Source organism: Kockovaella imperatae (genome assembly GCF_002102565.1).
Source record: "Kockovaella imperatae strain NRRL Y-17943 chromosome Unknown BD324scaffold_4, whole genome shotgun sequence".
Classification (NCBI taxonomy): Eukaryota; Fungi; Basidiomycota; class Tremellomycetes; order Tremellales; family Cuniculitremaceae; genus Kockovaella; species Kockovaella imperatae.
The window spans coordinates 305048-330797 of record NW_019028944.1 but is presented as its reverse complement, the minus strand read 5'-3'; the positions used below and the strand labels follow the sequence as shown (position 1 = coordinate 330797).

At 52.7% G+C, this 25750-nt stretch overlaps 8 protein-coding genes across 8 annotated transcripts; 1 reads left to right on the top strand and 7 right to left on the bottom strand.

Annotated features, from left to right (window-relative positions):
• Window positions 1-580: 580 nt before the first annotated feature.
• On the bottom strand, window positions 581-4051 carry BD324DRAFT_680035 (BRO1-like domain-domain-containing protein). The gene is made up of 4 exons (XM_022019064.1): window positions 3713-4051; window positions 3583-3664; window positions 2339-3542; window positions 581-2295 (listed from the first exon to the last, which is right to left on the bottom strand). Exons 1-4 carry the CDS (start codon window positions 3897-3899, stop codon window positions 634-636), a joined length of 3135 nt encoding a protein of 1044 aa, XP_021872206.1. The 5' UTR covers window positions 3900-4051; the 3' UTR covers window positions 581-633.
• A 134-nt stretch (window positions 4052-4185) lies between these two features.
• BD324DRAFT_620258 (arginine-tRNA ligase) lies at window positions 4186-6814 on the top strand. Its single transcript, XM_022015264.1, has 9 exons — window positions 4186-4651; window positions 4702-4790; window positions 4838-4902; window positions 4952-5229; window positions 5278-5478; window positions 5527-5772; window positions 5822-6004; window positions 6057-6249; window positions 6304-6814. Exons 1-9 carry the CDS (start codon window positions 4450-4452, stop codon window positions 6728-6730), a joined length of 1884 nt encoding a protein of 627 aa, XP_021872205.1. The 5' UTR covers window positions 4186-4449; the 3' UTR covers window positions 6731-6814.
• A 232-nt stretch (window positions 6815-7046) lies between these two features.
• Window positions 7047-9685, bottom strand: BD324DRAFT_680033 (hypothetical protein; the record flags this gene model as incomplete). Its single annotated transcript, XM_022019063.1, has 3 exons — window positions 7047-9373; window positions 9420-9482; window positions 9541-9685. The coding sequence occupies 3 exons, from the start codon at window positions 9683-9685 to the stop codon at window positions 7047-7049; spliced, it is 2535 nt and encodes an 844-aa protein (XP_021872204.1).
• Window positions 9686-10069: 384 nt separating this feature from the next.
• BD324DRAFT_620255 (armadillo-type protein) lies at window positions 10070-17561 on the bottom strand. Its single transcript, XM_022015263.1, has 18 exons — window positions 17341-17561; window positions 17173-17282; window positions 17026-17121; window positions 16846-16975; window positions 16715-16794; window positions 15915-16656; window positions 15461-15862; window positions 15321-15422; window positions 14679-15270; window positions 14095-14637; window positions 12738-14044; window positions 12413-12690; window positions 11158-12362; window positions 11022-11098; window positions 10949-10973; window positions 10709-10899; window positions 10511-10658; window positions 10070-10453 (listed from the first exon to the last, which is right to left on the bottom strand). The coding sequence occupies exons 1-18, from the start codon at window positions 17407-17409 to the stop codon at window positions 10134-10136; spliced, it is 6417 nt and encodes a 2138-aa protein (XP_021872203.1). The 5' UTR covers window positions 17410-17561; the 3' UTR covers window positions 10070-10133.
• Window positions 17562-17690: 129 nt separating this feature from the next.
• Window positions 17691-19005, bottom strand: BD324DRAFT_620243 (hypothetical protein). The gene is made up of 6 exons (XM_022015262.1): window positions 18759-19005; window positions 18654-18704; window positions 18409-18562; window positions 18205-18343; window positions 17959-18153; window positions 17691-17906 (listed from the first exon to the last, which is right to left on the bottom strand). The coding sequence occupies exons 1-6, from the start codon at window positions 18802-18804 to the stop codon at window positions 17898-17900; spliced, it is 594 nt and encodes a 197-aa protein (XP_021872202.1). The 5' UTR covers window positions 18805-19005; the 3' UTR covers window positions 17691-17897.
• A 216-nt stretch (window positions 19006-19221) lies between these two features.
• Window positions 19222-20668, bottom strand: BD324DRAFT_620234 (hypothetical protein). The gene is made up of 6 exons (XM_022015261.1): window positions 20494-20668; window positions 20386-20436; window positions 20161-20314; window positions 19947-20100; window positions 19421-19615; window positions 19222-19350 (listed from the first exon to the last, which is right to left on the bottom strand). The coding sequence occupies exons 1-6, from the start codon at window positions 20537-20539 to the stop codon at window positions 19243-19245; spliced, it is 708 nt and encodes a 235-aa protein (XP_021872201.1). The 5' UTR covers window positions 20540-20668; the 3' UTR covers window positions 19222-19242.
• A 14-nt stretch (window positions 20669-20682) lies between these two features.
• On the bottom strand, window positions 20683-22040 carry BD324DRAFT_346657 (hypothetical protein). Its single transcript, XM_022012541.1, has 6 exons — window positions 21790-22040; window positions 21661-21711; window positions 21425-21578; window positions 21247-21373; window positions 20989-21180; window positions 20683-20928 (listed from the first exon to the last, which is right to left on the bottom strand). Exons 1-6 carry the CDS (start codon window positions 21845-21847, stop codon window positions 20818-20820), a joined length of 693 nt encoding a protein of 230 aa, XP_021872200.1. The 5' UTR covers window positions 21848-22040; the 3' UTR covers window positions 20683-20817.
• A 172-nt stretch (window positions 22041-22212) lies between these two features.
• Window positions 22213-25200, bottom strand: BD324DRAFT_577450 (putative mitochondrial C1-tetrahydrofolate synthase; the record flags this gene model as incomplete). The annotated part of the gene is made up of 3 exons (XM_022013259.1): window positions 22213-22741; window positions 22788-25076; window positions 25145-25200. The coding sequence occupies 3 exons, from the start codon at window positions 25198-25200 to the stop codon at window positions 22213-22215; spliced, it is 2874 nt and encodes a 957-aa protein (XP_021872199.1).
• Window positions 25201-25750: the final 550 nt, after the last annotated feature.

Sequence of the window (25750 nt, the reverse complement as noted above, 5' to 3'; positions counted from 1 at the left end):
ATCCAAGTTTCAACGGACTCACATCAAGCCCGAATGCGGGATAGTCAGGGGGTCCCATGAAAGGATACAAGGTGCGACACCTTGACTCAATTCATTCCTTGCGGTGATCAAGGGGGCTCGGGAGACCGTGAGCATGAGAAGGAAGTCAGCGGGATGAGGATGGCCAAAGTGAGGAGTAGAAGAAGAAGGAGATCCTTAAACTTTTCTGCCGATATTCTCCCCGACTTAGGTCACTGGGAGCATGAGTGACCACAGCAGCCACCCAGGCTATCCGCCAAGGAAGGTCCATCCATGACATCTGGTCAGTGGTCCTAGGTCCGCACCGAGCGTAGCCTGGGGCATTTCCGAGCTCTGAAAATGTGCAAAGTCGACGCACTCTGTACGAGTCCTTTGGCCCGCATTTGGGACACCGAGAGCCCCGTCAGAAGGCATGTTCAGGATGTTGGCACGTGCTACTTAGGTAGGATTCGATTCGAGACACAACTTCACGATTGCTGCGACAGTCAGTACCCTCGTCAGCTAGCAAATGGATCTGTGTATCATGGACAGGTTACGTTGAATGAGAATCAGCCCGCATCAGCACATACACAGTATGCATCCTTTGCCAAAGGAAGGGGTCGGAATCCCAGTATCTCAACGGTACTGGTAGCCTCCTTGGCCATATTGCTGCTGTTGCTGCTGCTGCTGCCCGTATTGCTGCCGCGAAGGGGGTGGGGCATAAGAAGGATAGGGAGGTTGATGTTGGCTGGGAGGATGATATTGGGGCCGAGAGCCTGGATGGTTGGGTGGCGGCTGATACTGTTGGGACGGCGGCTGATACTGTGGTTGAGATGGCGGCTGATACGTTGTTTGTGGGGGAGGAGGAGCATATTGAGACTGAGGCTGATGAGGAGGTTGATAAGATGTCTGTGGAGGCGGCTGATAATGTGATTGTTGAGGAGGGGGCTGATATGAGGGATAAGAACCGGAAGTCTGCCTTTGTGGCGTTGACGATGGAGGAGGGTAGTAATTGGCCGAGGGGTTCCTCGCAGGAGGTGGAGGAGGATAAGAAGAGTGAGGCGGTGGAGAAGTATAGCCCGAATGAGGAGCAGACGGCGTTGGGTAAGGGTTAGAGCTGGAGGAGCTAGATGAATATGACGAGTGCAGTGGCGGGGGTTGAGAAGGCTGGTGGGATGATGTCGAGAATGCTGAAGGCAGGTTACCCAGGCTACTGAAATCGTATGGATTGGAGGGCGATTTGGCTGGTGCAGGTGGAGGAGGTGGAGGCGGAAAGTGAGGTGTCGAGCTATGACCAGGCGGAGTCGGGAGGCTCGTCGGTGTCAAGGAAGGGTATCCACTCGATCCTGCTGAGGGAGGAGGAGGTGGAGGTGACGCGTATGGCGAACGAGAGATTGACAATCCAGCCATCGAAGAGTCGAGACCACGGGAATCACTTCCAGTTGATCCTCCACTGATCCTCTGTCGAGTCTCAATTTCCGCGACCATTTTGTTCCTCTCTGAATCCCTAGACCTGATGTATTCTCTGACCTCGCGAGAAAGGTCATTGATCACCACAGTCAAGCTCTCATAGTACGACAGGCCTTTTCCAGCGCCAGCTCGGACCTCACTATACTGTTCTCCTGTCCTTTCGAGGGATCGCTCCCAATCTCGAATCCGTTTCTGTCGTTCTTTCTGACCGCGCTGTCTCTGACGGACACCGTTGCCCTGACTGACATTATCAATGATCTCTGACAAGTCTTTGAGCGCTTCTTGGGAAGCTGAAATGGCGGCGCCGATCCGACCTTGATACGGACGGAACTTTTCCAGCTCGCTGGCGAAAAGTTGAGGTTCAACATCTTGAGATCGGCGATTTAGCAATAAGAGCGAGGACACATCGTCGTTCTGAATTTTTTCCTTCAAGTCACGAAGCACGTCGTCTCGCTCTTTGCGGATCTTCCCAAGGCGGTCCAGCTTTTCCTGAGCTTGAGACGCCATGACTTTGAGCTCATCCTTTTCAGCTTCGCTCAGCCCAGACTTGGATGGTATCTCCTCATCCTGCAAGTCGAGCAGACTCGCGCCCTGCGGTGTGGAAGGTGGTGCCTGACCCGATGCAACTTGTTGAGCCGTCTGGCGAAGCTGAGCCTCGCCTCCGGATAAAACGCCAATCTGAGGTTGGATCTCCCTCCACAGTGCCGAGACTTGCTGGTCTGTCGATGCAGCAGCAGTAAGTGATTCCAGATTGGCAGTGATGGTGTTCCGATAATGAGCAGTCCTTGAGCCGGATGGTGATTGAGTGAACTGGGGGGTGTATTTGACCTGCACCGAGAGTCAGATTCACATCCGACAAAGTCCCACTCACCCTCATCCGTTCGCACTCTCGGCTCTCACTATCCAGCATGCCGTTCAGCTCCCGCAGGTCTCGTTCACATTTTTCGCGTTCACTGTTGAGTTGACGGAGGAGGCTGTCCAGCGGCGCACCACTCTGAATGTCCTGAGCCAATCGGCGAAGCTGGCCCGAGATCTCTACATCTCCCTCGCCCTCCTCATCATCGTTCGCAAGCCTTCTCCAGGACGTCAGAAGTGCGGGTAGGCCAAGATGCTCCAAAGTCGCCCGGATCTCTCCTTCGCTCAAGTCGACTCGCTCAACTTCCGCACGCACAAGCTTTGCCTTCTCCTCTGAATACATGGATGCGGATTCGTGTACTGCCATGGGAACCAGTCGAGCAAAGATGTCTGGTCCGATCAGCTTGGAGACTTCCTGGTTGCTGTAGACTTCCTGGATGGTAATCGGGGCCGCAGGTGGAAGCTTTTCGAGGGATTGCAGAGATGCCTCTGAAGGCAACATGTCGTGGTAGATGAGGTCGTTGTCTTTATTGACTTGAATTTTCGCTTCCGCACACAGCGATGCGTGAGCCTTGCAGATTTCGAACAAGCTGGTAGCAGCATCATGCGGCAGAGTTGGAGTCGCGGTAGAAACAAAAGAGTATTGGAACTGGCCGGCGGATCGTTGCGCCTCCTGAGCCAAGGAATCGGCCAATTTCATCCTCACTACTGCCATTCCATGTTTCCCAGCTGCACTATCACCAGTCGACCGATAGTATTGAGCCACGGAGGCGAACAATTTGGCTTTTGTTTGTAAGACGCTGAGCCAATTTCGGTCAAAGATCCCTTTGCCTTGGAACTCCTTCATGTCGTCCACGACGGTACTGTACATTCCAGCGACTTGATTGGCGGATCGACAGACCAACGCAGGGGCTTTCTTCTCTGAAATCAGCTTCTCTGTGAAGATCTCCGTCGCTTGTGCCATCATTATACCAATCAAGAGCTGCACGACTTCTCGGCTGAGATCATTCGAAGGTGCGTGCAGAAAGTTGTCATTGATGTATGTCAGCATGCCGGCTGAGGCTCGAGAGTTGAAATAGGAGCGCTTGATGCCTTCCCCATCTGCTCTAGACCCAGCAGACGCCAATGAAGACAGAACGGCGGCGAGTACGTGGATGATGGAAGCTTTCTCGAATGCGAGAGAGGTTTGTGTAGTGGATTTGAGAGTAAAGGCATCGGTCCTGGAAGTCAATGAGCTATCTGTCCGCAAGAAAGGCTCACCAAGCGAAGGGCACCTTCATCTCTGAGAACCTTAACTCCAAGAGCTCAAGTTGTCCAAAGTATTTGTACAGCAAATCTCGAGCTGGAGACGATGAGTCACGATCTAGACCGTACCACGTCACGGACTCACCGGTAGCGTCACTGCCAGCGCCTTTGACTGCATCCTGCCTGCACCGCTGGAGAACGCTGCACTCTTCAGTATACGAGCTCGGACTCTCTCCGTATGAATTGGCGATGATGGCACGAATGGGAGTTGCCCAGTCTACATCATTGGTGGTTTTACGAGGTATGGCTATCAGCGGGGATTGGTGCGCCATGGTAGGTGATTCTGCCGACTTTGGCTGGAATTTTGTGATCTAGTTGTCTGAACTCATCCAACCCTTCCGTCAAGCCCTCTGAACGGGCAGCAAGTTTGATCGCTGCGATTATGATATCCCAAAGAGTAGACCGAGCAAGTTGTACAGCGCCATGAATGAACACGCATCGTCATGGAAGATGCCCCGGCTGCGGCGGGCACTTCATTTATTGGATCCCCCCGTTTTGATAACGAACAAGGGATTTTTTTGGATTTTTCGAGTCCACTGGTTGAAATGCTGCTGCTACATTGCAAGCAACGATTCATCTCATACCTCAAGACTGTGGTCGAACCAGAGCAACTAGTCACATAAGGCGACAACACACGCAGCTTCACGTACTCAGCGTCTCATACAACCCCAGTGGCACAGCTAAGCAAGCACCTAGAGCTCCTGTTCAGCTCCAGCCCACCCCTTCACAACGCGGATATCAACCTCACTCTGGAGGTTCATACCCGTATCTCAACCTCGCATATACAATCAGGGCCGTGTAATCTCCCACTTGTATCGCAACATGGCAGACTCAACAGCCACATCATCTACCTCCGCACCTAACCCGGCCGTCAATGCTCGCTATGCGCTCCCGGAGCTGCCTAAAGTCGCTGGAGTTGACTTGGAACGTCAACCCATGGATGCTTTCAGGCTCGCAGTGGCGAAAGTGGTCGGCGAAGCCTGGGATATGGATCCGGCGAAGATCTTTCCCGCCGTGGATGTCGGTGAGCCTCTATTCTTGAAGCCCGTCAAATTGCAAGCTCATCTTCATCAGGCAAAAAGGACGCAGACTTGACTGTCGCCATTCCTCGATTCCACAAAGGAGGCAAGCCTGATGAATGGGCGAAGAAGGTCGTCGACCTCGTGGGTCAAAGGGCTCCTAGCAAGAGATTATGATTGATGAAGTGCAGTTCAAACCTTCCAATGCTCTCTCCGCCCTCAACACGAAGGGTCCTTTTCTCCTTTTCACTCTCAAGTGGATTCTTCAGTCTGTCCAGGCAATGCCCGTACTGACACATCTCTAGCAAAACTGGATTCACCTACCACATGCTGCGTACCATCAGTCACATGGCCCGGGACGCTCGCGAAAACCCCACGTCCCATTCTTTCGCCTTTGGCACAACCGATGAGAGCAAGGGCAAGCACATGCTGATCGACTTCTCCTCACCAAACATTGCCAAACCTTTCCATGCTGGACATTTGCGAAGTACAATCATCGGTGCTGTCGTTGCGAATCTGCATGAGGCGATGGGATGGAAGGTGACTCGATTGAACTATCTCGGAGATTGGGGCACGCAATATGGTTGGAGACCAGAGCTGGAACCTTGATTTCAGTACTGACGCAATACAGGTCTCTTGTCAGTCGGATTCGATAAATACGGAAGTGAAGAAGAGCTGGTCAAGGACCCAATCATGCACCTTTTCCACGTCTACGTCAAGATCAACAATGAGAACAAGGATGAGATTGAGCGTTTCAACAAGGGAGAAGTGACTGATGGAGACAACACAATTCATGCTCAGGCCAAGCGAGTATTCAAAGCCATGGAGGATGGTGTGTCAGATCTTTGACGGTCAGAAAAAGCACTGACAAGTCTCAAAGGTGATCCCAAGGCCATCGCTCAATGGGCCCGATTCCGTGACTTGTCCATCGAAAAGCTCAAAGAGACGTATGAGCGACTCAACATTCATTTCGATGTCTTTTGGGGAGAAAGTAAGGTCGACCCGGAATCAATGCAGCGCGCCATCAGGATATGTGAAGAGAAGAAGCTCACATGTGATGACCGAGGAGCTCTTTTGGTCGACTTGACCAAGTGGAAGATGGACCGAGCCATCATCCGTAAAGGAGGTGCGTGAGATCGTCCGAGATCGTCTATCTGTATTGAGCGCCATCTCAGACGGTACGACCATCTACTTGACCCGTGATCTGGGTGGAGCACATGACAAGTTCAAGATTTGGCCATTCGACAAGCATATCATCGTTGTGCAAGCTGCTCAGGCTTTGCATTTCCGCCAACTGTTCAAGACCTTGGAGTTGATGGAAGAACCCATGGCAGGGAAGATCGAACACATCAGCTTTGGTGAGTGAAGGGGTGCTGTACCTTCCTGAGCTGCTTGCTCATCCCCACATAGGATTGGTCAAGGGCATGTCCACTCGTAAAGGAACAGTTGTCTTCCTGAGCGATATCCTAGACGAGGCTACGGAACAGATGCACGAGCAAATGAGGAGCAACGATGTCAAATACTCACAGATTGAGGATCCAGAGACTACAAGTAGGATCATCGGAGAGACAGCCGTTAAGATTCAGGACATGTCAGGGAAGAGGTAAGCCGGCGTCACTAACTCTTGCGTTGGCATCAGTTGATACCTTCTGTTCAGGGTCAACGATTACGACTTCAACATGAAACGATGTACCTCCTTTGAAGGCGACTTTGGGCCTTTCATCCAATACTCTCACGTCCGACTGTGTTCGGTTCAACGAAAGAACCCAAACGTTCCAGTGGCCTCCTCAGTGGAAGACATTGATCTCAGCGTCTTGGACGAACCGAAAATCCACGATATGATATATCATCTCTCCTTGTACCCTACCGCCGTTCGTAATGCCTATGTCCAATCGGAACCTTCTCAACTCGTCAACTGGTGCTTCCGATTAGGTCACTTGGTCGGCTCGGCTTGGGAAACCGTCAAGGTCTCAGGTGCACCCGAGGAAGAGGCGAAAGCAAGGTTGTTCATGTACATTCAAGTCAGGGAAGTCTTGGCTTCTGCCATGCGACTTCTGAGTTTGACACCCATTGAGCGCATGTGAGGTAGACCCCAGCTTGCTGGGCATTTCTCCGCATTTTGTACGAGTACGCACGTTTAGATGACCCATGCATGGTCTGTCATGGGATGTACATGAGGTATGTGTCCACCGGGACGAATACACACACAGGGTGGCTCATGTACAAGATACGTACAATTTTTATTTGTACAATATGGAAGTCCCGATACCGAGTGCAACCCTCCGACCTCTCGTCCCAGATCTTCATTACTTCATCCATTCGACCATGGAGATCTCATTCGAATGTATACACAATGCGGCCAGCATTGCTGCTTTTGTTGAAACGCAATCGACAGGCGTTCTAAGGGCTATGTTGCAACCAAGCTAATGAATCCGCAACTCTGTTTGAGGAAGACGCGATGTTGTGAACCTGATTGGCGCTTGGCTTCGCAAAAGCCTGCTGTGTGGTCGCTGGCTTTTGGGATTCAGCCCCAGCTCCAGGTCGGATAGGTCCGACATTCGGGAGACTGCCGCTCCCAGCCGCTGAATATCCAGACCCGACACTGGTGGGCCCTTCACCCTGATCGCTACCACCGTTCAACACCAGACTTTGCGCTGGGTCCGGAGTCTGCTTTGATGATTCTGGATATTGCGAAGTCACCTGCGTACTTTGGTGATGTCGCGATGTCGAGACACGCTCCTTTGCCGAACCATTGGGCTCAACCTGCGGTTTGGGCACAGCTGCGATGCCGCCCAGAGCTTGATAGGGTGTCTCCGAAGCGCTTCTTGACGCCTCTTGCACGGCCATGATCCGAGAGAGGTGAGCATTCTGAACTGCTTTCTGGCGTGCATGATCCATGATCGATTGACTGACGAGCTCTGAGGAAGGCACACCCGCTTTAAAAGCCGTCTGCTGGTTGGACGGCGCGCCGGAAAATGTCGCATGCTGGGTGATTCCTGGTTCCGGGGCGATGGGCTGGAGGTAGCTTGCTTGAAGGCCCTGTCTCGGCAGTGGCCGAGGCTGATCCTGACTTCCAACAACCTCCCTTGATGGGCCATGATGACTAAGAGGAAGGCTCCGATCGCCAGTCGTATGGGATAGCAATGGCGGCTGCTGCTGTTGTCGTTGTGGCGGATGGGCCGAATATCCCGCCACAAATGGTTGTCGTAGGTGCTGAGTTGAGGATTGGGACACTGGGCCGGTCTCTTTCTGCTGGTCAGGCCTATTCTGCTGCCCGACGTGCTGCAGCTGCTGCGACTGCTGGAGAAGGATATTTGTATGCTGTGCTGGGTGCTGCTGTGCTTGGAGTTGTGAAAGTGGCTGACCGTTCAATTGCGTATCAGGGAACCGAGGGACCGCGCCCCGCTCGGCAGCGTTTCTGTACCATCCTTCGTAGAAGACCAACCAGCTCTGCAACGTGCCCATCTCTGTAAACATTGCCTGGCATCTGGAATGCAGCTCCTCTTTCAAAGCCGTCTCTCGAGTCAATTGGTACTCCATTTTGACCTTTTCCCGAATCTCGGTTTTGAGAGCGGCCTTATTCGACTCTAATTCGATTTCCAGCCTTGCCACATTGTGTGTCGAGGTGGCTGTGGACTGTGGTAGCTGAGCGGGTCCCGTTCGAGTCTTTGCGAGAGAGCTCTGTAAGGTCAGTATCTGCCCATGCGAGGACATCAACTGCCTGTTGAGTGTTTTTAGTTGGTCCTCCAATTGGATGCGTCGTGCTTCATCCTGTTCATGTTGTGCGTTGAGAGACGCGATGCTACGATTTGCTGAGTCTGCTCGTATCTTCTCACGTAAGATGTCCCGATTAAGCATGACGCACATCTCATTTTTCTCTTTTAGGAGTTGAGCCCTCAGAAGCTGAGTTTCCTCGTGCGTTGAGGTGGAATGTGCGCCTGAAGTCTCCCTCACTTGTCCGTCCACATCCATAGATGCCGCCTGACTGGAAGGACCACTCTGCTCAACTTTTGCGTAGGAAAGTTTCATGGGATCGAACCTCCCAGCCTTGTAGTCTTCGAGAGCCAATTTAATCGATTCCGGACCCAAGGTGGAGACTGCATTTTGGAGTTGATCCAATACCATCCATGCCTTTTCAAAGAACGAGGATGGAGTGAGACCAGAGGGATGTACGGCAGAAGCGAGACTACTGAGCTCGTCGATGAAGGCTTGAAGACTATCGCCGAGCGCATCCGGCCTGGAAGGGATGGGAGAAGCGATGACCATGCTGAAGAAAAGGGCATGGGCGAAGTGTTGTTGCATATGGAGCATACCCTTTGATTTGAGATCGAGATCAAATGTATCATCCGAAGCTTGTTTGTCATTGGCGACAGGGTTTTCAGGTCGATTCAGTTGTCGACGGAGTGAAGCGATCTCCTCTTGTCCAATCGCTTTATCTTTTCTCAGCTCCTGGACTTCAAGTCGGAGACCACTGATGAGGTCCTGATCTGTTTTGTCCTCATCCCATTCAGATTTGATGGAGGGTTCTCCGCTGACCTCGACTAGAAGTGGAGAGGCAAAGTGGGAAATGCAAGAATCTGACGGCGTGGGACGATCATGATGCGGAGTAGTCGAGGAAGCTGTAGCGGGTGGCGTTGGTAGCATCTGAGGAAGCCCTGTTGACTGGATCTTTAGGTGCATCGCAGGGCTTTGAAAAGGGGAAAGAGGCGTCAAAGAGCTCGCAGATGCTATGTAGTTGATGAGTCAGCAACGTGCTTTCAAGTCTTATCTTACATTGAGCAGCATCACCCCAACTTGTCAGACGAGCTCGCTTGACTTTGAGAACAGGGCTTCCAGCTACATTGAAGGGGAACGGTCAGCGAAAGAAGTCGTGCTGAAGGCGCAAAAGACATACGTTGAGAGTCGCTATCACTGTCCGACGAATCCGAGGTGGCTCGAGATACAATTTGCAGAATGATAGGTGGTTCGGATGCTGAGGTGCATGGTTCCGGGGAGATCGACACTATCCGACCTTTATGGAGCCTGAGTGCTCTTGACATTGTAAGAATCAACGGTAGATGGAGCTATCGCCAAGAGAGTCAGGAGGCTCAGAGAATTGAATCAAAACATGTCGAGCTGGGTGGGTTGCTAAGAACGGTCAAAGTGTCATGGATGAAGATGTGTGTGAGATTCCTTCACCGTGTTGGATTCGGTCGAAATGAGGTTGCGAAATTTGAAGCGAGTCTTCATTCTCGCCACGGGATCACAACAACACACAACACGGACACGTCAGATCAGCTCGATCCCCAATCTCTCTATGCGCCGCTAACACACGCTGCTAACATGCGCATTCTTATTGTCCTCTGAAACTCGCCAGTCTTTTGGGCACTGCTCTGGTACTGTGTTCGCCACACAATTCCACAAAGAGAAAGTGCCACAAAATCCCAATGATCAAGGTGTCGTCGTACATTCCATTCACGGGCCATTACCACAATTCTACTGCATTACTCAGATCATCCTCTGCTGCGGAGGTGCAATCTCATTCAATGGCACGCCGGTCCTCTCTAATCTCTCGCCATCATTCTCCAATCCCGATGGATTATGCCGTCTCGAGTTCAAACTGCCAGAGAGAGATCCCGCCACTCCAGGCGCCCGATTAAAAAAGTTTTTGTACTGAGCCAATTGATCTTCCGTCGATGCACCCTTGTCAACGTTCAAGGATGTCGGGCGGGCGCCGTTGGTCATCCCAGACTTGGCTGCACGGGAATGGTGAGAGTCAGGGCGAGTAGGAGGAGATTTCGATGATGACTTGTCGCTGTGAGACGGGGCTGTGGGGAAAGGCGTCAATTTTCAAAGCGCAGCATCTCAAGATCGCCAATACCCACACTGAGCCTCATCTCCTACGCCTCGCGATGCCAATGCTCGCCGTATAAAGGTCGCCACAGGCAAAGACAAGAGGCTGGTCATAGCCGCTTGGACTTCGGCCTCATTACCGGGAGCAGCTTGGATGAATTGGTACAGCTCGTCAATGCGCTTGAAAAGTGATCAGCTCTGATAACCAAAGGGCCCGTTGCGCTCCTCACCTTCTCCTGCTGTCCGACGTGAATGTTCCGGACCAATCGCTCAGCCTCAGAGTCAAATTTTGTAGGCGACGAAGAACCAGGCTCAGAACCGCTCGATCCAGAAACCACGCGGCCTTGTCCAACGACACTTGCCGGCCGTGATCCGTTTTGCGCGCCAGCATTCGCAGTAGGACGATTCGCTTCTAGGCCAGCTGCAGAGTGGTCAATCTGGGGCAAAAAATACAAGATGAAATCACGTACCCAAGCGGAAGACATAAGGATAAATCTGCGATATCGTCAGATTCAGCCATCTCGTTTGCTGAAGCCCACATACCATGGTATCAGATGCCCTGTCTCCAAATTGAATCAATAAGATATCATAAATCTCCTGCCCGGACTCTTTCGCGTAGACTGGCGCCCCTCCCGTCAGCTCTTGCCTTGCCTTGCTCGTGTGCCGTCATTGCACTCACAAACAATCTTTTGAATCACCGCCTTTACCGTTCTCAGGGGCATCTCGCCCAATGCAACACCCTCCATTCCTCTCCGTCTATATTCTGCCGGCGGGATAGCCTGCATGAATTCCTCCAATATCCCTAGTAGGGTCCCAGCGGCCATACGGCCATTTTTCAAATCATCGTCTAGAATCTTGCATCGTTTCCAGAGACACTTGATGACGAGGTCCGCGTGGGCCGCAGCTTCAGCTTCTGGCGGTGTGCGATTGACGCCAAAGTCTCGTGTGAGGTCAAGGAGCAAGGTGAACATGGCTTTGAACACGACTTTGCGTTCTGGGGCAGCGAGCAGTTGAATGAGAAGCATGTTGATGAATCGTGTGAGTTCTTGAATGTTCCCGCCCATCGGATCAGCCTGGACCATGTGAAGGGTCAGAGTAGACAGAATGGAATAGACATCGTCATAGTTTAATCGTCGGACCAATTCTTGATTCGTAGAGAACGCATTAAAGGTCTGCAGGATATGCTTGACCAATCGGAAGAAATGAGAGTCGTGTAGATTCTGCAAAGGAGTGAATGCCCTGTCCAGCTCATCGAGCAACGCATCCACCAGGGACTGGATGTTGTCCATGAATATATCAGGTTGAGAGCCCAGCATGCTTTGGATGACTTTGAGGGCATCCACAGACCGATCTGGATCTTCGTTCCGGATATCGTTGATGGCGGAGATCACAGTGTCACCAGAGTCGGCCAAGTGGCGGGTGGGTAATGGTGCCGTCGCGATACTTCGACTCGGTGCGTGTACCGCCGGCCTGGAGGGTCCAGCACCGAAGATATCACTCTCACCATGTATCCTCAGCGGACCAGTCGCACCAGTCCGAGGGGCCTGCGATACTCTAGGATCTGAACGAATGGCAGAAGGAGATTCGCGACCAGCTGGGGAGGCAACCGCTCTGGGAATACCTCTAGAGATAGGCGAGCTCTCCCCCTGCGGCATCACGGCGCGAGGAGTCTTTGCCAGACCAGCGCTGGGTTGCATGAGCGATCGTTTGCGGGCCGGAGAGTCCGTTGCGGCCGCCATGGACCTCGGCAAAGCAGAGACAGCCAAGACGGGCTTCGTCGAAGCCATGGTATTCTTCCGATTATCCAGCATATCTTTTGACGATTGAGGCATGGCATCGATGACAGCCTGGAGACTTGCGGAGCCACCTTGAAGCTGCAACAGACTGGAGACGATCAGTGGGGGAATGACGAGGCCTCCTCCAAAACGACTCACGCCATCAAGCTCAACGCAGCGTTCCGTGTACCGCCATCCGAGATGCACCTTGCGACCGACTCGTAGAATCCTCGATCATCTCTCGTGCGAAGGATCGATCCTCGCTTCCGATATGTCCGCTCGATCAAAGTCAAAGACTCGTTCTTGCATGTCTTGCCGGCCGATTTGTCGTCGATACCGTAGACCACGAGCAACTGGACGACCTGGGAAGAAGCGATGACCTTGTCCAAATGTTCAAAGATGGGTGCCAGCTTTGCGCCGAATTTGGAGTCGCCGAGCTGTGACCACAGTCAGTCAAGTCGCACGATGGCTGGTGGGAACATACCTTGATGATCAGAGCAGGGACCCAAAGCTTGGCTTCAGTATCTGAGAACCGCTCATTGTGCCGCGCCAATGTATCGATGACGTTGGAGATGACTTCGAGACACCGAACACCGAGCTGGGTATTGTTTGCCAGCAATTTGAGAGCAGCATACTTCAATACCAAATCGACGTTGGCCAACTGCATCACGGCTGCCTCCTCGTCGCTGAGACCGAAAGTCGAAGCTGCTGCATCCGAGTAAAAGTCCGCGAAGACCGCCAGTCCCGCCATGAAATCCTCCTCAGCTCGGTGATCTTTGCTGAACAACGCGGTAAACAGATCTGGTGAAACAACCTGCTCCATTTGTAAAGCCAGGTATTCTGCCAAATCGGGCTTGGGTGATGCCTCAAGAATCCACCTGACAGTATCCTTCTTCAAGCGATGAGCACGGGAATCCATTGACGCAGAGACGAAGGGCAAAGCGCGGTCTGAATCGCCCATTGCAGGCGGTGCAAGTTCAGCAGGTTGAGCCAAAGGAGTGGGTCGAGCCAGGGTTCTGGGCCGAGCGATGCCGGTCGCACGGTCTTCGGTCGTCGCCGTTGCCGGTCGAGCAGCAAGTCCTGTTGGTTTGAGTCCCGCAGGGCGAGAAGGTGCGGCGATGGACCTGCCAGGGGCAGGCTTCGGACTGCCAAAGCCATTAGGTCGAGCTGGTGCCTTGACCTTGGATACAGGTGAAGCAGGAGCAGGTGTCTTGCTAGAAGCAGCAGATGCAGACGTAGATGGTCCGCCCGCCGAACGAGCATTGTTGATGAGAGGGACAATGGTCGATTTCGACGCTGGCTTCAGATTCGTAGTTTGATCCATGACAAAGTCGTACCCTGCATTCGCGACGACATGAGGTAGAACAAGCCCAGCGGCTTTCCGAACATCTGCTGTTCGATCCTCCAGACACGCAATGCTAGGCGCAGCGAGGGGGGCAAGATCTGCGCCCTTGTCAGGAGGACTAGCTGCTAATCTCTCGCCCATCCAGCTGAGCACTGACGCCCGTAATGAAGGGTTGTTCGTCTCCAGTGCAGTCGCGAGACCCGCATACATCGGGTTTAAGCTGTCACAGCCATCAGCCATCGCATTGAGCGTGGCGACACCAGCTGCTCGTGTAGTGGCTTTGTTATCAGCGCACACACCAGCGACAGGTGCCACGAGGAATCTGGCATGCTTCTCAAAGGCAGGACCCATGCCGATGGCAATCTTGGAGATTATTCCGAGCGCCAGCATTTTGACTGAGAGGTTCGTGTCGACCATTGCGCGCTTGAGTACGGGAGCGATCTCGCCTAAATGCTCGTCAATACCGGATCCTGTCCGGACATCTTGTATCCCTCACCCATATTCGGCTTCAGTCTCCCATTCGATTTGACCTCCAGAAGGGCATGCAAGGCCTCAAAGGCATCTTTCCTGACTTTCCAAGCCTCGCTCTTTGAGTCGGCAACCACGGACGTTTGGGAGACGAGCTTGTCGAGGTCCACACGAGGGATCAGATCGTCCAATGGATCGGCACCACCGGATTTTCCACCGCCCTTGCCTCCGCCAGTGGCATCTTGTAGATCTGCACTCGTCCTCGTAGGCTCTGGTGGCGTCTGACCGGCGACCTTGTCGAACTCGCCGTTGATAGTCGACAAGAGTTGGGGGTTGAGATCTTCCAAGAATCCGCTGATATCTGCACCAACAAACACTCGGATAGTAACGAGTACTTGAGTCGCGCTAGATCGTACCATGGCATTGGGGTTTTGAAGACCCTTTTTGACAAAGGAGATCAGGTCCCGAAGGGGGATACCAGCAATCCCAAATTCGGTGAGCTGTTGTTTGATCCAGGTCAAAGCGTCTGCTTGAGCCTTCGGTGCCTTTTGCTTGAGCATGGGCTCATAGGCTGGGCCAACGTCAGTCAATGAGCATGACGGGGGAACCCACCTTGAGCGAGGACAAACGCCAGCGATGTCTTTTCCGCGTATATCGTCAGAGCATCTCCCGCGGGCTTCTTCAACTTCATGTCGCCAAGCTTTTCAGACAGATGTCCGACCGACAAGGCGATAGCTGGCCTTCCAAATGAAGGACTCTTTTCTGCCATGACACACATGATTTGGTAGATCTTTGCCGAGACTTGAAAGTTTTTCTCCCCCCAACCGGGGGTCTTGGCCAAGAAGCGCATAAGCACTTCGCTGTCGACCTTCTCTGCTCCTCCTTCTTCAGCCCATTTGATCATCTCCTCTGCGGCCTCCAGCCTGACCTTCCAAGCTGGATCGGCAAGCTGAGTGTGGAAATTGGAAGGGATGTCATCAGCAGCTCTTGCAGCTGCATCCTCTGGGGACATCTTAAATTTGACAGGCTCGGACGGAGAGATCGCAAGGGTTTTTGACGGTCCCGCCTTAGCGGCCGGCGCGGCTTTGGCATTAGCAGTAACCGGTGCAGGCCGTTTCGCGGGGACTGGCCGAGCAGGAGCAGCTTTAGGCGGAGAAGAGGGAGGTGCAGCAGCGGCGGTAGTAGAATCAGACTTCGGCTGAGCCTGACCGCGTCAGTAAAGCAGAAAACCAAGAACTTAGGCGAGATACTCACTGGCCGGGCGAATCGCGCAGGGGGAGCGCGCGCAGGAGGCGCAAAGTCATCGAGCAATTCACTCGAAGCCGCCGGAGCAGGTGCAGGTGCAGGAGCAGGAGCCTTAAGTGTCTAAGCAAACGCTCAACATGATTGCTCACCTTCTTCACCACCGATGGCTTTGGTCCCCCAGCTGCTGGTCTAGCTGCCGGAGCCTTCGCGGCGCCTGCCGCTTTGTACTTAATCTCTGCCTTTGCAAACGCGTCCTTGACCTTTGTCAATTGTAGTTCTTGGACGTTCTCGATGTAAGGATTGAAAGCTCGTTCCCCGACGATCTTCATCATGGTGCCTAAGCAATCCGCAGCGCTGGCCCTGACTGGTTCGGTAGAGTCACCCAACAGAGTGACAAGATTCTGAGCGATAGGTTGAATCTGGTCCTTGGAGGGAGCAGTCGTCGTGGTAGACAGGGACCGGTGGAGGAATTTGAGGGCGTTCTCTCGCACTTGAGGATTCTTCGATTTGAGTGCGACGAGCACATCATCGATCATGTCGGAAATCGGCACCTGTCAACAATTAGTCAGCAGCAATGATGCGTCTGAGGGCGATCTCACGCACAGTGGCAAACATAGCATCCAGTGCTTTGCCCAAGGCATCTACCACATTCTGCTTACGCTCCTTCAACCTTTCGAACATGTTAGGCATCGCCGAGCCTCGGAATCTGCCAAAAGGTTTGCCGATCCCGTTCGCCAATCCCTCGATGAGCTTGGCCGCTTCGATGACCACATTTATGTTGGCGTCCGATTTACACTTCGACCCCAGCGTCGTCACTAGGGAGCCATAAGAGTCGACATTCGACTCTGAGATCCTCGCATTGGCAGGTTGCGCCAGTACTTTGTTGCACTCTTCCAAGACTTCCACACGATCTTTCCATTTGCTAGAAGAGAGCCGCTCATCCAAATCCGAGGGGAATAATGACAAGACGTTGACAGGATCGAGGAATGACTTGGGATCAACGGATACAGCCTCCGCTTCATTCTGCTCGTTTGCATCCCCTCCGCCTCCTGATGCATCCGCCGCATCCCGATCTCTCTGGACTTTCCGAGTGAATCTGGTTGGACGGCCTGTTCCAGCTCCTTTGCCCGCAGCGTCCAACGAATCAAACGATTTTTGCAGCTCTGTCAATTGGACGGGCTTGAGATCGGCTAAAGATGGCTGCAATGCTGGTCCCAGAAATAAGTAGAGCGCCACTGCCAGTGCGGTCGCTTCTTCTCGAACAGTCTTGTCAGTGTGACCGAAGATTTTAGAGAGGGATTTCAGGATGGGCTTGATATTTCCGACTGACGGGCCGCCGAATGATCTGTAAAGGATGTCAATGAGCCACCTGACTTTCCCACCAGAGGGTCGCGACGACCTACTCGACGAGCTCCTTGAGGCAAGCTACACAGCCTGCCACGACTTTTGGCTGTTTGGCATCGAGACCAGGGAGTATGTCGCCCTGGGCACGTATGAGCTTCGGCGGAGCAACAATCGCGCGCCACCGACTCACGATTACCCCATCCCCTGTATTCTCCACCTCGACGTACATCCCACACAGATCCATTCCTTTCCGCTTGGTTCCAGCACGACTGGCACCTAGAGACTTCTCCACCAAGCTCGGGACGACATCCGACCGGGTCCTGAGATTTGATCAGCGATCAAGGTGCTGAGGGATTCGCGGAGCACTAACCTCGCACTGCTCTCCCCACTGTATTGCACGATCGCAAGAACCGCTTCTATACCCTTCTCCTGAGCTACAGCATTTGCATCTGTACACCATGTCTTCCTGACATACCCATGAGCGATGTCATGCAGTCCTCATCGTGTGAGCACTCACAGTAATGATCCATCTGAAACGAATGGTCTAAAGAACGGATCGGTATCTGAGGCTGTCTTGGCCGCCTTTGCAATCACATCGTTATAGGCTGATAGCCTCGCCTTCCAATTCTGAGCGATCGACAAGGTCAGTGCTGGGTCATTTCCGAGCATTCTGGGCCACACATACTTTGTGTTGACTCCTTTCTGGAATGGGTATTTGAGAAAAGTCCTCCTCTGGTGGTGGTGCGCCGTCCATGATGGGTGTTCACACTCGGAGGATGGTCAAGACGTGGGAGAACGTTTGATACGTTCCAGTCTCCCGCCAATCCACCAATGTAGCTCCCAAATGAATCAGAAGATGAAGCGTGCCGCTAGAAGGGTATTCAAATTACAATACCAACATGTAAACATGAATCAAGAGAGAATGCTTTTTCAACGCGAACCGCGTCTCATGACTAAGCCACGTGGCAATCTTTACGAACGGCATCAGCAGCGGCAGGCTTCTGTGATTAGCACCATGCGATATTGAGCATGAATGAGGTTGGATATGCATGGATAGTGAATGCCTGTAGCAGTGGACGTCTGATACCTATGTGGTGCGATATTTCTCTGGGCCCGTTACTAGCGGCAGAATCCTCATTATGCGTGTCACTTATTCCATGTCAGAGCCCACCTGTGCAACGGGCTTTTATCCACCGTAGGGACCTCCCCATCATGAATGATCCTCATGTCGAGCGACTCATATCATAATGTCTACGGCGAGGTCAGCCACATGCTTGGGGAGGGTACCTTAAGGATGACTTGCAGTATCATGAGTCCAGCTTGCCAGGGCGATCCAACTTTTCTTTTCGGCCGCCATGTTCATGATCTCACGCATCAAGGCGGAACCATAGCCCTGACCTTGCGCCGATGGATAGGTACCTATGACGCCGATCCTGTAGCCCCCTAACCAAAGTTCTTCGCCGATGGTCTTGACAAATTCTTTATAGTCCTCCGCTTTCTGTATCAAAGCGGTGAGAAGATCGCCCGGTATCGTCATTTCCCAGCTCACGACTGTCTCCATGTACTCTTTGATATAAGCTGGCAATTTTGCTTTGTACTCTTCCCTGTTTTTTTCCGCATAATCCGGCTCGTTATCAGAGTTAAGCTGGGGCGAGGTTTTCACCGTCGTATCACTAGGCTTGGGCGGTCTACAGGCATTCGTTACCATCAGGTATATCAATCATCGACACACAGACACTCTGTGTGAGCTCACGCTGGTGGGGAAATGATGATGACCGCCGAGATATCGTGGTCATTGTGGCCAGTGACATAGACTAGCTTCTTTTGCAACCCGCTGGCTATTGGAATGGACAGATCTAGCCGCAGAAGCTCCGGGTCATGCCCATTTTTCATCAGCATGAATGGATCTGTGGGGTTCAGGCGTCAGCAGTCTAGCATAGTTCGCCTTGTGTGGGGTCGTTCTGGCCTGTCTTGGTCAGATCATGTGCCTCAACTCACGATCGGCAAATGCTGCTGTAAGAACCTTGAGGCACGCGTTGAAGGCTTCATCTGGAAGAGACGGTCAATCTTGAATATCGGTCGGTACCTCTAACAGGAACTCACCGCTGTACCCTTCAATGTGTCGAACTCTTGGATAAGGGGTCCTCATACTGAGTCAGGCTGGCGACAGGCCAGGACCGGCGTAGGCCATAAATCGATCATGCTACTTATCTATCTAGTCAGTCCAATACCCTGTGGCAGATCCAGTCAATTAGATCTGTAGATCTGTTTAGGGTAAGCGGGTCGGCGTCGCATATGGATCTGGGGTGAGTATCTACCGTCATGGGAACGTATCTGACCTCATGGAAACTCGTGATTCGTGCATGCGCCGGAAATCAAAGAAAGCCTCTGAGTGATCTCGATGAGGTAAGGGGTTAAAGCAAGGTCTCTCATACTGCCTCTCCGACACCGGATGATAATATGGGTCGAGCGGGATGCGAAGGAGCCGAGTTCATGAAGGTCTTTGACAGAAGCACGAGAGTTACGGCCCGTGTAGTATCATGTCAATGCTTTATCCTGGTCGCGAACGACCTCATATATGCATACATCATTGTGCCTTCCAAGTGAAATACCAAGCATGCAGTTTGCTCTGATCCACCGTTGGGAAATCGCATTCATATTCGATCTTCATCCCCAGAGACAGATACCAGTCGGCCTAGAAGATACACGTATCAGCGAAGCACCGTCGACGCTTGAGAGATCTGGGAGGCTTGGGAGCAACTCACAGTCTCTTGCGTCCAGCAGACAAGAAGGACCCAGCTTCCTTTCTCCGCCGCTAAGTCCATCACTTTGCGCATCAAGGCTGAACCATATCCCTTCCCTCGAGCGGACGGCGAAGTCCCAACCATGGCAACTTTATGGCTGTTGGTCCATATCTCATCCCCTATGGCGGCCTTGAGCTCCTTGAAACGGTCGGTAAACTAGAGGAGGAGGAGGAGGAGGAGGAGGAGGAGGAGGAGGAGGAGGAGGAGGAGGAGGAGGAGGAGGAGGAGGAGGAGGAGGAGGAGGAGGAGGAGGAGGAGGAGGAGGAGGAGGAGGAGGAGGAGGAGGAGGAGGAGGAGGAGGAGGAGGAGGAGGAGGAGGAGGAGGAGGAGGAGGAGGAGGAGGAGGAGGAGGAGGAGGAGGAGGAGGAGGAGGAGGAGGAGGAGGAGGAGGAGGAGGAGGAGGAGGAGGAGGAGGAGGAGGAGGAGACGAGACTCAGTCAGCGTTTCTACTAGCCAGACTCCAGATTGAGTCTACGACTCAACTCACTTCGGTCTCGATGAACTTCTTGAGGTGTTCTGGCCATTTTGCCTCATACTCTTTCTTCAGTCGCGCTTCTCGATCATCCACAGCTGGTATGACGACAGGATTGGTGATAGCTTCCTCCTTCTTGTCTTGCTCCTCTGGCTCCTTTTTGGGAGGACTAAGAGGACAGTACAGATTTCAGCTCGACCCACAAAGCTCTCGGTGTACTTCGACTCACACAGGAAGCATTATACCCATTACTGCTGAGATATCCTGATCATCGTGACCAGTCACATAGACTAGCTTTTTGGCGAAGGACCCAGCAAAGCCCTGCGCTATATCTAGCTCGATCAGCTCTTGATCATGGCCATTCCTCATGAGCAGCAAAGGATCTGTTGAGAGATATGTCAGCCCTTCCCAAAGTGACGTAGCAGGCTCTCTAGGTGAGCGAACCGTTACTCACGTGTTGAGAATGCCTCGAGGAGGACCTTCAGACATCTGTCAAAGAGCTCATCTACAGACAGGGTCAGCCGATTCCTCAACGCGTTGCCGATGTCTTTGGAAGACCTACCGCTGTCGTTCTCGACCTGTCTGACAATTGACTCCTGGACTGACATCAGGCTCCTAATCTAGCACCTCAAGTTAAGACGTCCAGATTGAAAGTTCGCGCATCTGAGGATTTATGTACCAAATATCAGTCATCTCTGTTAGATCTTGTTAGATCTACGGATCGGACGAAATCTCAGATCTCTCGGCCGAGGGAAGATTAACTTGATTGCATCATCATTCGGGACTGATCACACATCAAATACGGCAGGTTCCCGGGTGCATCCATTCGCAGCGATCCGCACCCGACCAGCTCAAAGCGTACAATGTCCCACAAAGTCCAGATACTCTACTCGGCCTTCTGCCACAACATGCTCCACAGCGACATCGTCTCGTGATCCGGCGTTTCAAAGGTCGTATGATATCTCGTCACAAAGCCCAAAGAGCTATACCACCTATGCTGTGAGAGTTGAGCCATGAGTATTCCGTTAAAAGGTAACGATCATCCTCGCCTACGTACTGTCGCTTCCTCTTGACAATTCAGACTGACGGATGCATCTTGCTCCCTGGCGATCCGCAGTAGATGGCGCTTCAGAGCGGATCCATGACCCTTCCCTCGAGCAGAAGGCTTACTAGCGATGAGGTTGATTCGATGAGGTGGTTCTGCATCACCCGCAGATGCACTTCGACATTGAGTGAGAACAGTTTCGAACTGAGAAGGACAAGACAAGGATCAGTGAAAAGTTTTACCCCCGATATTGCTTGCGATCACACTTACAACATGGTCACGCCAATCTTTGAGATGCTGCGGTAGTTTCGCTTCGTACTGCTCTTCGTACAATTTGGCATTCTTCGCCATCTCAGGCTCTGAACTGGAGGCCGCACACCCCGGAATGGGATGAACGCTAGTCGATCTCAGCTCTTTGCTTGAGGGTCCCGAGATACCCAGATCTTACGCCGAGGGATTGACTAGCATGACCGACGAAATCTCCTCTTCATCATCGCCACATGCGAAGATCGCCCATTTGGTAAAGGCCAGAGCCACCAAATGGAGCGTCTCGAGGTGCAGCAGTTCTGGATCACCACCATGCGAGGCTGCCGTCAGCGGATCTGTAGGGCGTCCCTCGATTAGTTCAAGATTGGCACGAGTCACTGGATCGAGGCGGAATGGCATAAAGGCAGGATAGCTCACGCTTCGCAAAGCCTTCCTCGAGCACTGTCACGCAAGAGTCGAAGATCTTATCTGTGATGGGAGGTCAAACTCAGAACCCAGGGGAGAGACCCTTATGCCTTCGGTAAGTGGCAGGTCGGCATTTCTCACCTGTATATTCAGTCACTAGGCGGACCTGTCCAACCTTCTTCTGCATTGCATCAGACATTCCTGGCCTGTATCAGGACTGATGGTCAGCAAGGTGTGACGACAAAACCCCGCGATGTATGTGCAGCCAATGTAGGAAAGAAAGTCGTACACGAGCGATAGCTTGGGGTCGACGCGCGTCTCCGAAAGACTCCTCGCGTAAATATCTCGTCTTCTTCCCTTGCTGGGGGAATCGCCCGCTGTGTCGAAACTCCCAGCGCAGTTGATGCTTGGTGCATGCTTAGGTCCGTATGTGGATCTAACGCTTTTCGGTATGTCATGTACAAAATGTCGTATCTTTTCTAGTCTTGGGAAAGGGTTGAACCCCTAATGCAGTCTGTCCATTTCTATCCACAATCCAAGCCTGGTCCACTCGTCCCACCACGCTCAGAAGAGCCCCTCAATGTCTCCAGTCTCGGGATTCAAGTCGATGTCGTAGAATCCAGGGCGAGTGGTTAATCCAGGCATGGTACTCATATCTCCGGCCAAAGGGTACACAAAGCTAGCACCGGCTGACAATCTTACATTTCGAATCTTGATAGTGAAGCCTGTTGGGACACCCTTCTTTGACGGGTCGTCACTCAGTGACAGCGCCGTCTTAGCCATGCAGATGGGCAGAGAGCCGTAGCCTTGAGCTTCATATCGATCCACTTCGGCCTGAGCTTCTGGTGAAAGCTCGACACCGTCCGCTCCGTACATTTCCTTTGCGATGATGTTCATCTTCTCCACCAGAGGAAGGTTGACATCGTACAGGAAGTCGAAAGTCGAGGGAGTCTCACAGGCTTCAACGACAGCCTTGGCTACTTCGAGGGCTCCAGCTCCACCTTCAGCCCAGTGATTGGCAGGGACAGCATAGTCGGCTCCAACGGACAGGGCGTACTTTTGGACCAAGGCCATTTCGGCGTCAGTATCGTTCCTGAACCATATCAGCTGAAGATCATCATTCTACGGAGACGACTCACGAGAATCGGTTCACAGCGACAATGACTTTGAGACCAAATTTCTTTGCATTTTCAATATGCTTGCCCAAATTGGCACAGCCCTTCTCCAGCAGATCGAGGCTCTCCTCTGTGTAGACAGCATCGAGTGGCTTGCCAGGTGTGACAGCAGGGCCACCACCGTGCATTTTGAGAGCACGGATGGTTGCCACAAGGACCACTGCGTTTGGCTTGAGACCAGAGACACGAGTCTTGATGTTGCAGAACTTTTCCATTCCAATATCGGCACCGAAACCAGCTTCGGTGATGACATATCCGTTCCTCGACTCCTCGTCGCCCGGTTCGATACCGGCGAGTTTGAGCGCAATACGGTCGGCAATGATGGAGGAGTTGCCGTGGGCAATGTTGGCGAATGGACCGGCGTGGACAAAGACTGGTGTTCCCTCGAGAGTCTGCATCAGCGTTGGCTTAATGGCGTCCTTCATCAGGACAGCCATAGCACCCGCACAACCGATGTCCTCTGCGGTGACTGGGTCTCCAGCCTTTGATGTGGCAACAACCATTCGCCCCAGTCTCTCTCTCATATCGGCAATGTCTTTTGAGAGCGCGAGAACAGCCATGACTTCGGAAGCGACGGCGATGTCAAAAGCAGTCTGTCGGGTGAGGCCTTTCTCAGTGGGAGCTTGACCAACAGTAATGCTTCGGAGATATCGATCGTTCGTGTCAAGCACTCGGTTCCAAGTCAACGTGGCGGGGTCGATGTCCAACCGGGCAAAGCGAGACTGCTCCTCTTCTGTCAAATCGTTGGGATTGGTCTTATTGATGCCCAATTTCTTCAAACGAGCCAGCATAGGCTTGGCAAATGCCCTGACGCCCTTCTTTGCGGGGCAAAGACGATCGAACAACGCCTTGTCCTTCTGCGTAGCTTCGTGAAACATTCGAGCGTCGATGGCAGCGGCCAGCAAGTTGTTGGCGGCAGTCACGGCGTGAATATCACCAGTGAGATGCAGGTTGAATTCAGTCATGGGGATGACTTGGGAGTAACCACCACCCGCGGCACCACCTTTGACTCCGAACGTGGGTCCTTGACTAGGTTGTCGAACACAGGCGATAGCAACCTTGTGAAGGTGAGCACCGAGAGCTTGAGCCAGTCCAATTGTCGTAGTAGATTTGCCTTCTCCAAGTGGAGTTGGCGTGATTCCTGCAACGACAATGTACTTTCCATCCTGACGATTGCTCAAACGTTGCAAGACTGAGAGCTCGACCTTGGCTTTGTACTTGCCATAGCTCTCGACTTCATCCGCTTGCAGTCCCATCTCCTTGGCAATGTCCCAGACGGGTTTCGGCGTCTGAGAGGTGGCGATTTCGATGTCGGAGGGGACTTTTTCCTTGAGCGTCAAGGGCAATGGAGTCACACGTCGGTCTCTTCCAGCTTGCCAAGCTCGTTTGGCCGCGTCAAAGGTATTGCTCATGAGCATTGCGACGGTCATGGGACCAACACCACCCGGGACAGGAGTAATGTGGCTAGCGACCTGGGAAGCACTTGCAAAGTCGACATCGCCAACCAAACGCGAACCAGATTTCTTGCTGGGGTCGGCAATGTAATTCGTACCGACATCAATGACGATGGCGCCCTTCTTCAACCATTCACCTTTGACGAAGCCAGCTGAACCAATGGCAGCAACGAGAACGTCTGCACGAGAAATGATTTCCTGGAGATTCTGAGTGTGACGATGACACTGGGTGACGGTTGCGTCCTTCTTCCTCAACAGCGCGCAGGTGGGTGTTCCGACGATATCAGATCGACCAAGAACGACGACATTGGATCCTTGGAGATTGAAACCGGTCGATTCGATCAAGCGAATGACACCGGCAGGTGTACAGGGGGTGAAGTATGGTTCTGCGATTCTAGAGTTGAGGAGACCAATGTTCTCAGGATGGAATCCGTCAACATCTTTCTCCACCGCTACCGAATCGACGACCTTTTTCTCCTCAACAGTGCTCGCACCTTCGAGTGGAAGTTGAACGAGGATTCCGCTGACTTTTTCATCGGCGTTGGCCTTTTGGATGACGTCCAGGATCTTTGCCACGCCTGCACCCGAATGACTCGAAGGTCCAGCTTCGGCATCGGAAGGGATCTGTATATGCTCGACAGTCATACCGCTCTCCTCGGCCGCCTTGAGCTTCATTCGGATATAGGTTGCCGAAGCAGCATTCGATCCGAGTTGGAGAATCACGAGCCGAGGAGGATAGAATGTCGGGTTAGATTTCCGAAGGGCAGTGATGGCTTGGGCAATGTCCGATCGGATGGATCTGTTGAGCCTGATTAGCTCTAGGACGATGGGGAGACTCTTCCAGTGATATCAATGAACATAACTTACTTGGCGATGGCTGTCCCGTCAATTATCTTTGCCTCGGCGGCGGCGGCTCCTTCCATGTTGACGTCTGTCATTTCTGATTCAGTCTCTTCAATCTTGGGTCTGGCGAGAACAGCGAGGTGTCTGAATCCGGTTAATGTTGCGGCAGTTATGTTCTGCTGATTAGAGATCCGAGCAGCAGCCAGGCCGAGCGAGGTAGATGATTTCCGGATGAATTGTCCTCTACGCCAGAGTGCTCCTTGAGTATAGCGAGACAAGGAAGATGATCCGAGTCTGTATCCAATCGCTATGCTCATCTAAGTTGAGAAGAGATGGCCTCGGGGGGCTCTTCAGTGGCTTTGACAGCTTTGGTTGGCGGCGTCCGGATCTTCAGACAATTTGGAAATTAAAGGGAAATCAAAAGGATTGGAAAATAAAATGCAGTGAGGACAAGATGGACAACGGACAATGAGTCGATGATGAGTTGAAAGATACCATGCATGGATTGTCCAGAAAGGTTTCCGAGCTATGGGCTGGACAAAGTCAACCGTGAGACCCCTTGTCAAGCCACAGCTCTGCTGCTGCCCAGCCAGCGCCACGACACGGAAAATCTCGACCGACTCGAAACTG

Coding starts and splice junctions, on each gene's coding strand:
- BD324DRAFT_680035 (XM_022019064.1), bottom strand. CDS start 3,899: ATGGCGCACCAATCCCCGCTGATAGCCATACCTCGTAAAACCACCAAT. Junction 3,665..3,712: donor CGCTGGCAGTGACGCTACCG/GTGAGTCCGTGA, acceptor CATCGTCTCCAG/CTCGAGATTTGCTGTACAAA. Junction 2,296..2,338: donor GAGAGTGCGAACGGATGAGG/GTGAGTGGGACT, acceptor CTCTCGGTGCAG/GTCAAATACACCCCCCAGTT.
- BD324DRAFT_620258 (XM_022015264.1), top strand. CDS start 4,450: ATGGCAGACTCAACAGCCACATCATCTACCTCCGCACCTAACCCGGCC. Junction 4,652..4,701: donor CTTTCCCGCCGTGGATGTCG/GTGAGCCTCTAT, acceptor CATCTTCATCAG/GCAAAAAGGACGCAGACTTG. Junction 5,479..5,526: donor ATTCAAAGCCATGGAGGATG/GTGTGTCAGATC, acceptor CAAGTCTCAAAG/GTGATCCCAAGGCCATCGCT.
- BD324DRAFT_620255 (XM_022015263.1), bottom strand. CDS start 17,409: ATGGACGGCGCACCACCACCAGAGGAGGACTTTTCTCAAATACCCATT. Junction 16,657..16,714: donor TGCCTCAAGGAGCTCGTCGA/GTAGGTCGTCGC, acceptor CATCCTTTACAG/ATCATTCGGCGGCCCGTCAG. Junction 11,099..11,157: donor GGTGATTCAAAAGATTGTTT/GTGAGTGCAATG, acceptor GAGGGGCGCCAG/TCTACGCGAAAGAGTCCGGG.
- BD324DRAFT_620243 (XM_022015262.1), bottom strand. CDS start 18,804: ATGAGGACCCCTTATCCAAGAGTTCGACACATTGAAGGGTACAGCG. Junction 18,344..18,408: donor ATCATCATTTCCCCACCAGC/GTGAGCTCACAC, acceptor GAATGCCTGTAG/ACCGCCCAAGCCTAGTGATA. Junction 18,154..18,204: donor AAGAGTACATGGAGACAGTC/GTGAGCTGGGAA, acceptor GCTTTGATACAG/AAAGCGGAGGACTATAAAGA.
- BD324DRAFT_620234 (XM_022015261.1), bottom strand. CDS start 20,539: ATGTCAGTCCAGGAGTCAATTGTCAGACAGGTCGAGAACGACAGCG. Junction 20,437..20,493: donor ACAGGTCGAGAACGACAGCG/GTAGGTCTTCCA, acceptor CCCTGTCTGTAG/ATGAGCTCTTTGACAGATGT. Junction 20,315..20,385: donor CCTCGAGGCATTCTCAACAC/GTGAGTAACGGT, acceptor ATCTCTCAACAG/ATCCTTTGCTGCTCATGAGG.
- BD324DRAFT_346657 (XM_022012541.1), bottom strand. CDS start 21,847: ATGTCTGATGCAATGCAGAAGAAGGTTGGACAGGTCCGCCTAGTGACT. Junction 21,712..21,789: donor CCTAGTGACTGAATATACAG/GTGAGAAATGCC, acceptor CTCCCATCACAG/ATAAGATCTTCGACTCTTGC. Junction 21,181..21,246: donor AAGATTGGCGTGACCATGTT/GTAAGTGTGATC, acceptor TGTCCTTCTCAG/TTCGAAACTGTTCTCACTCA.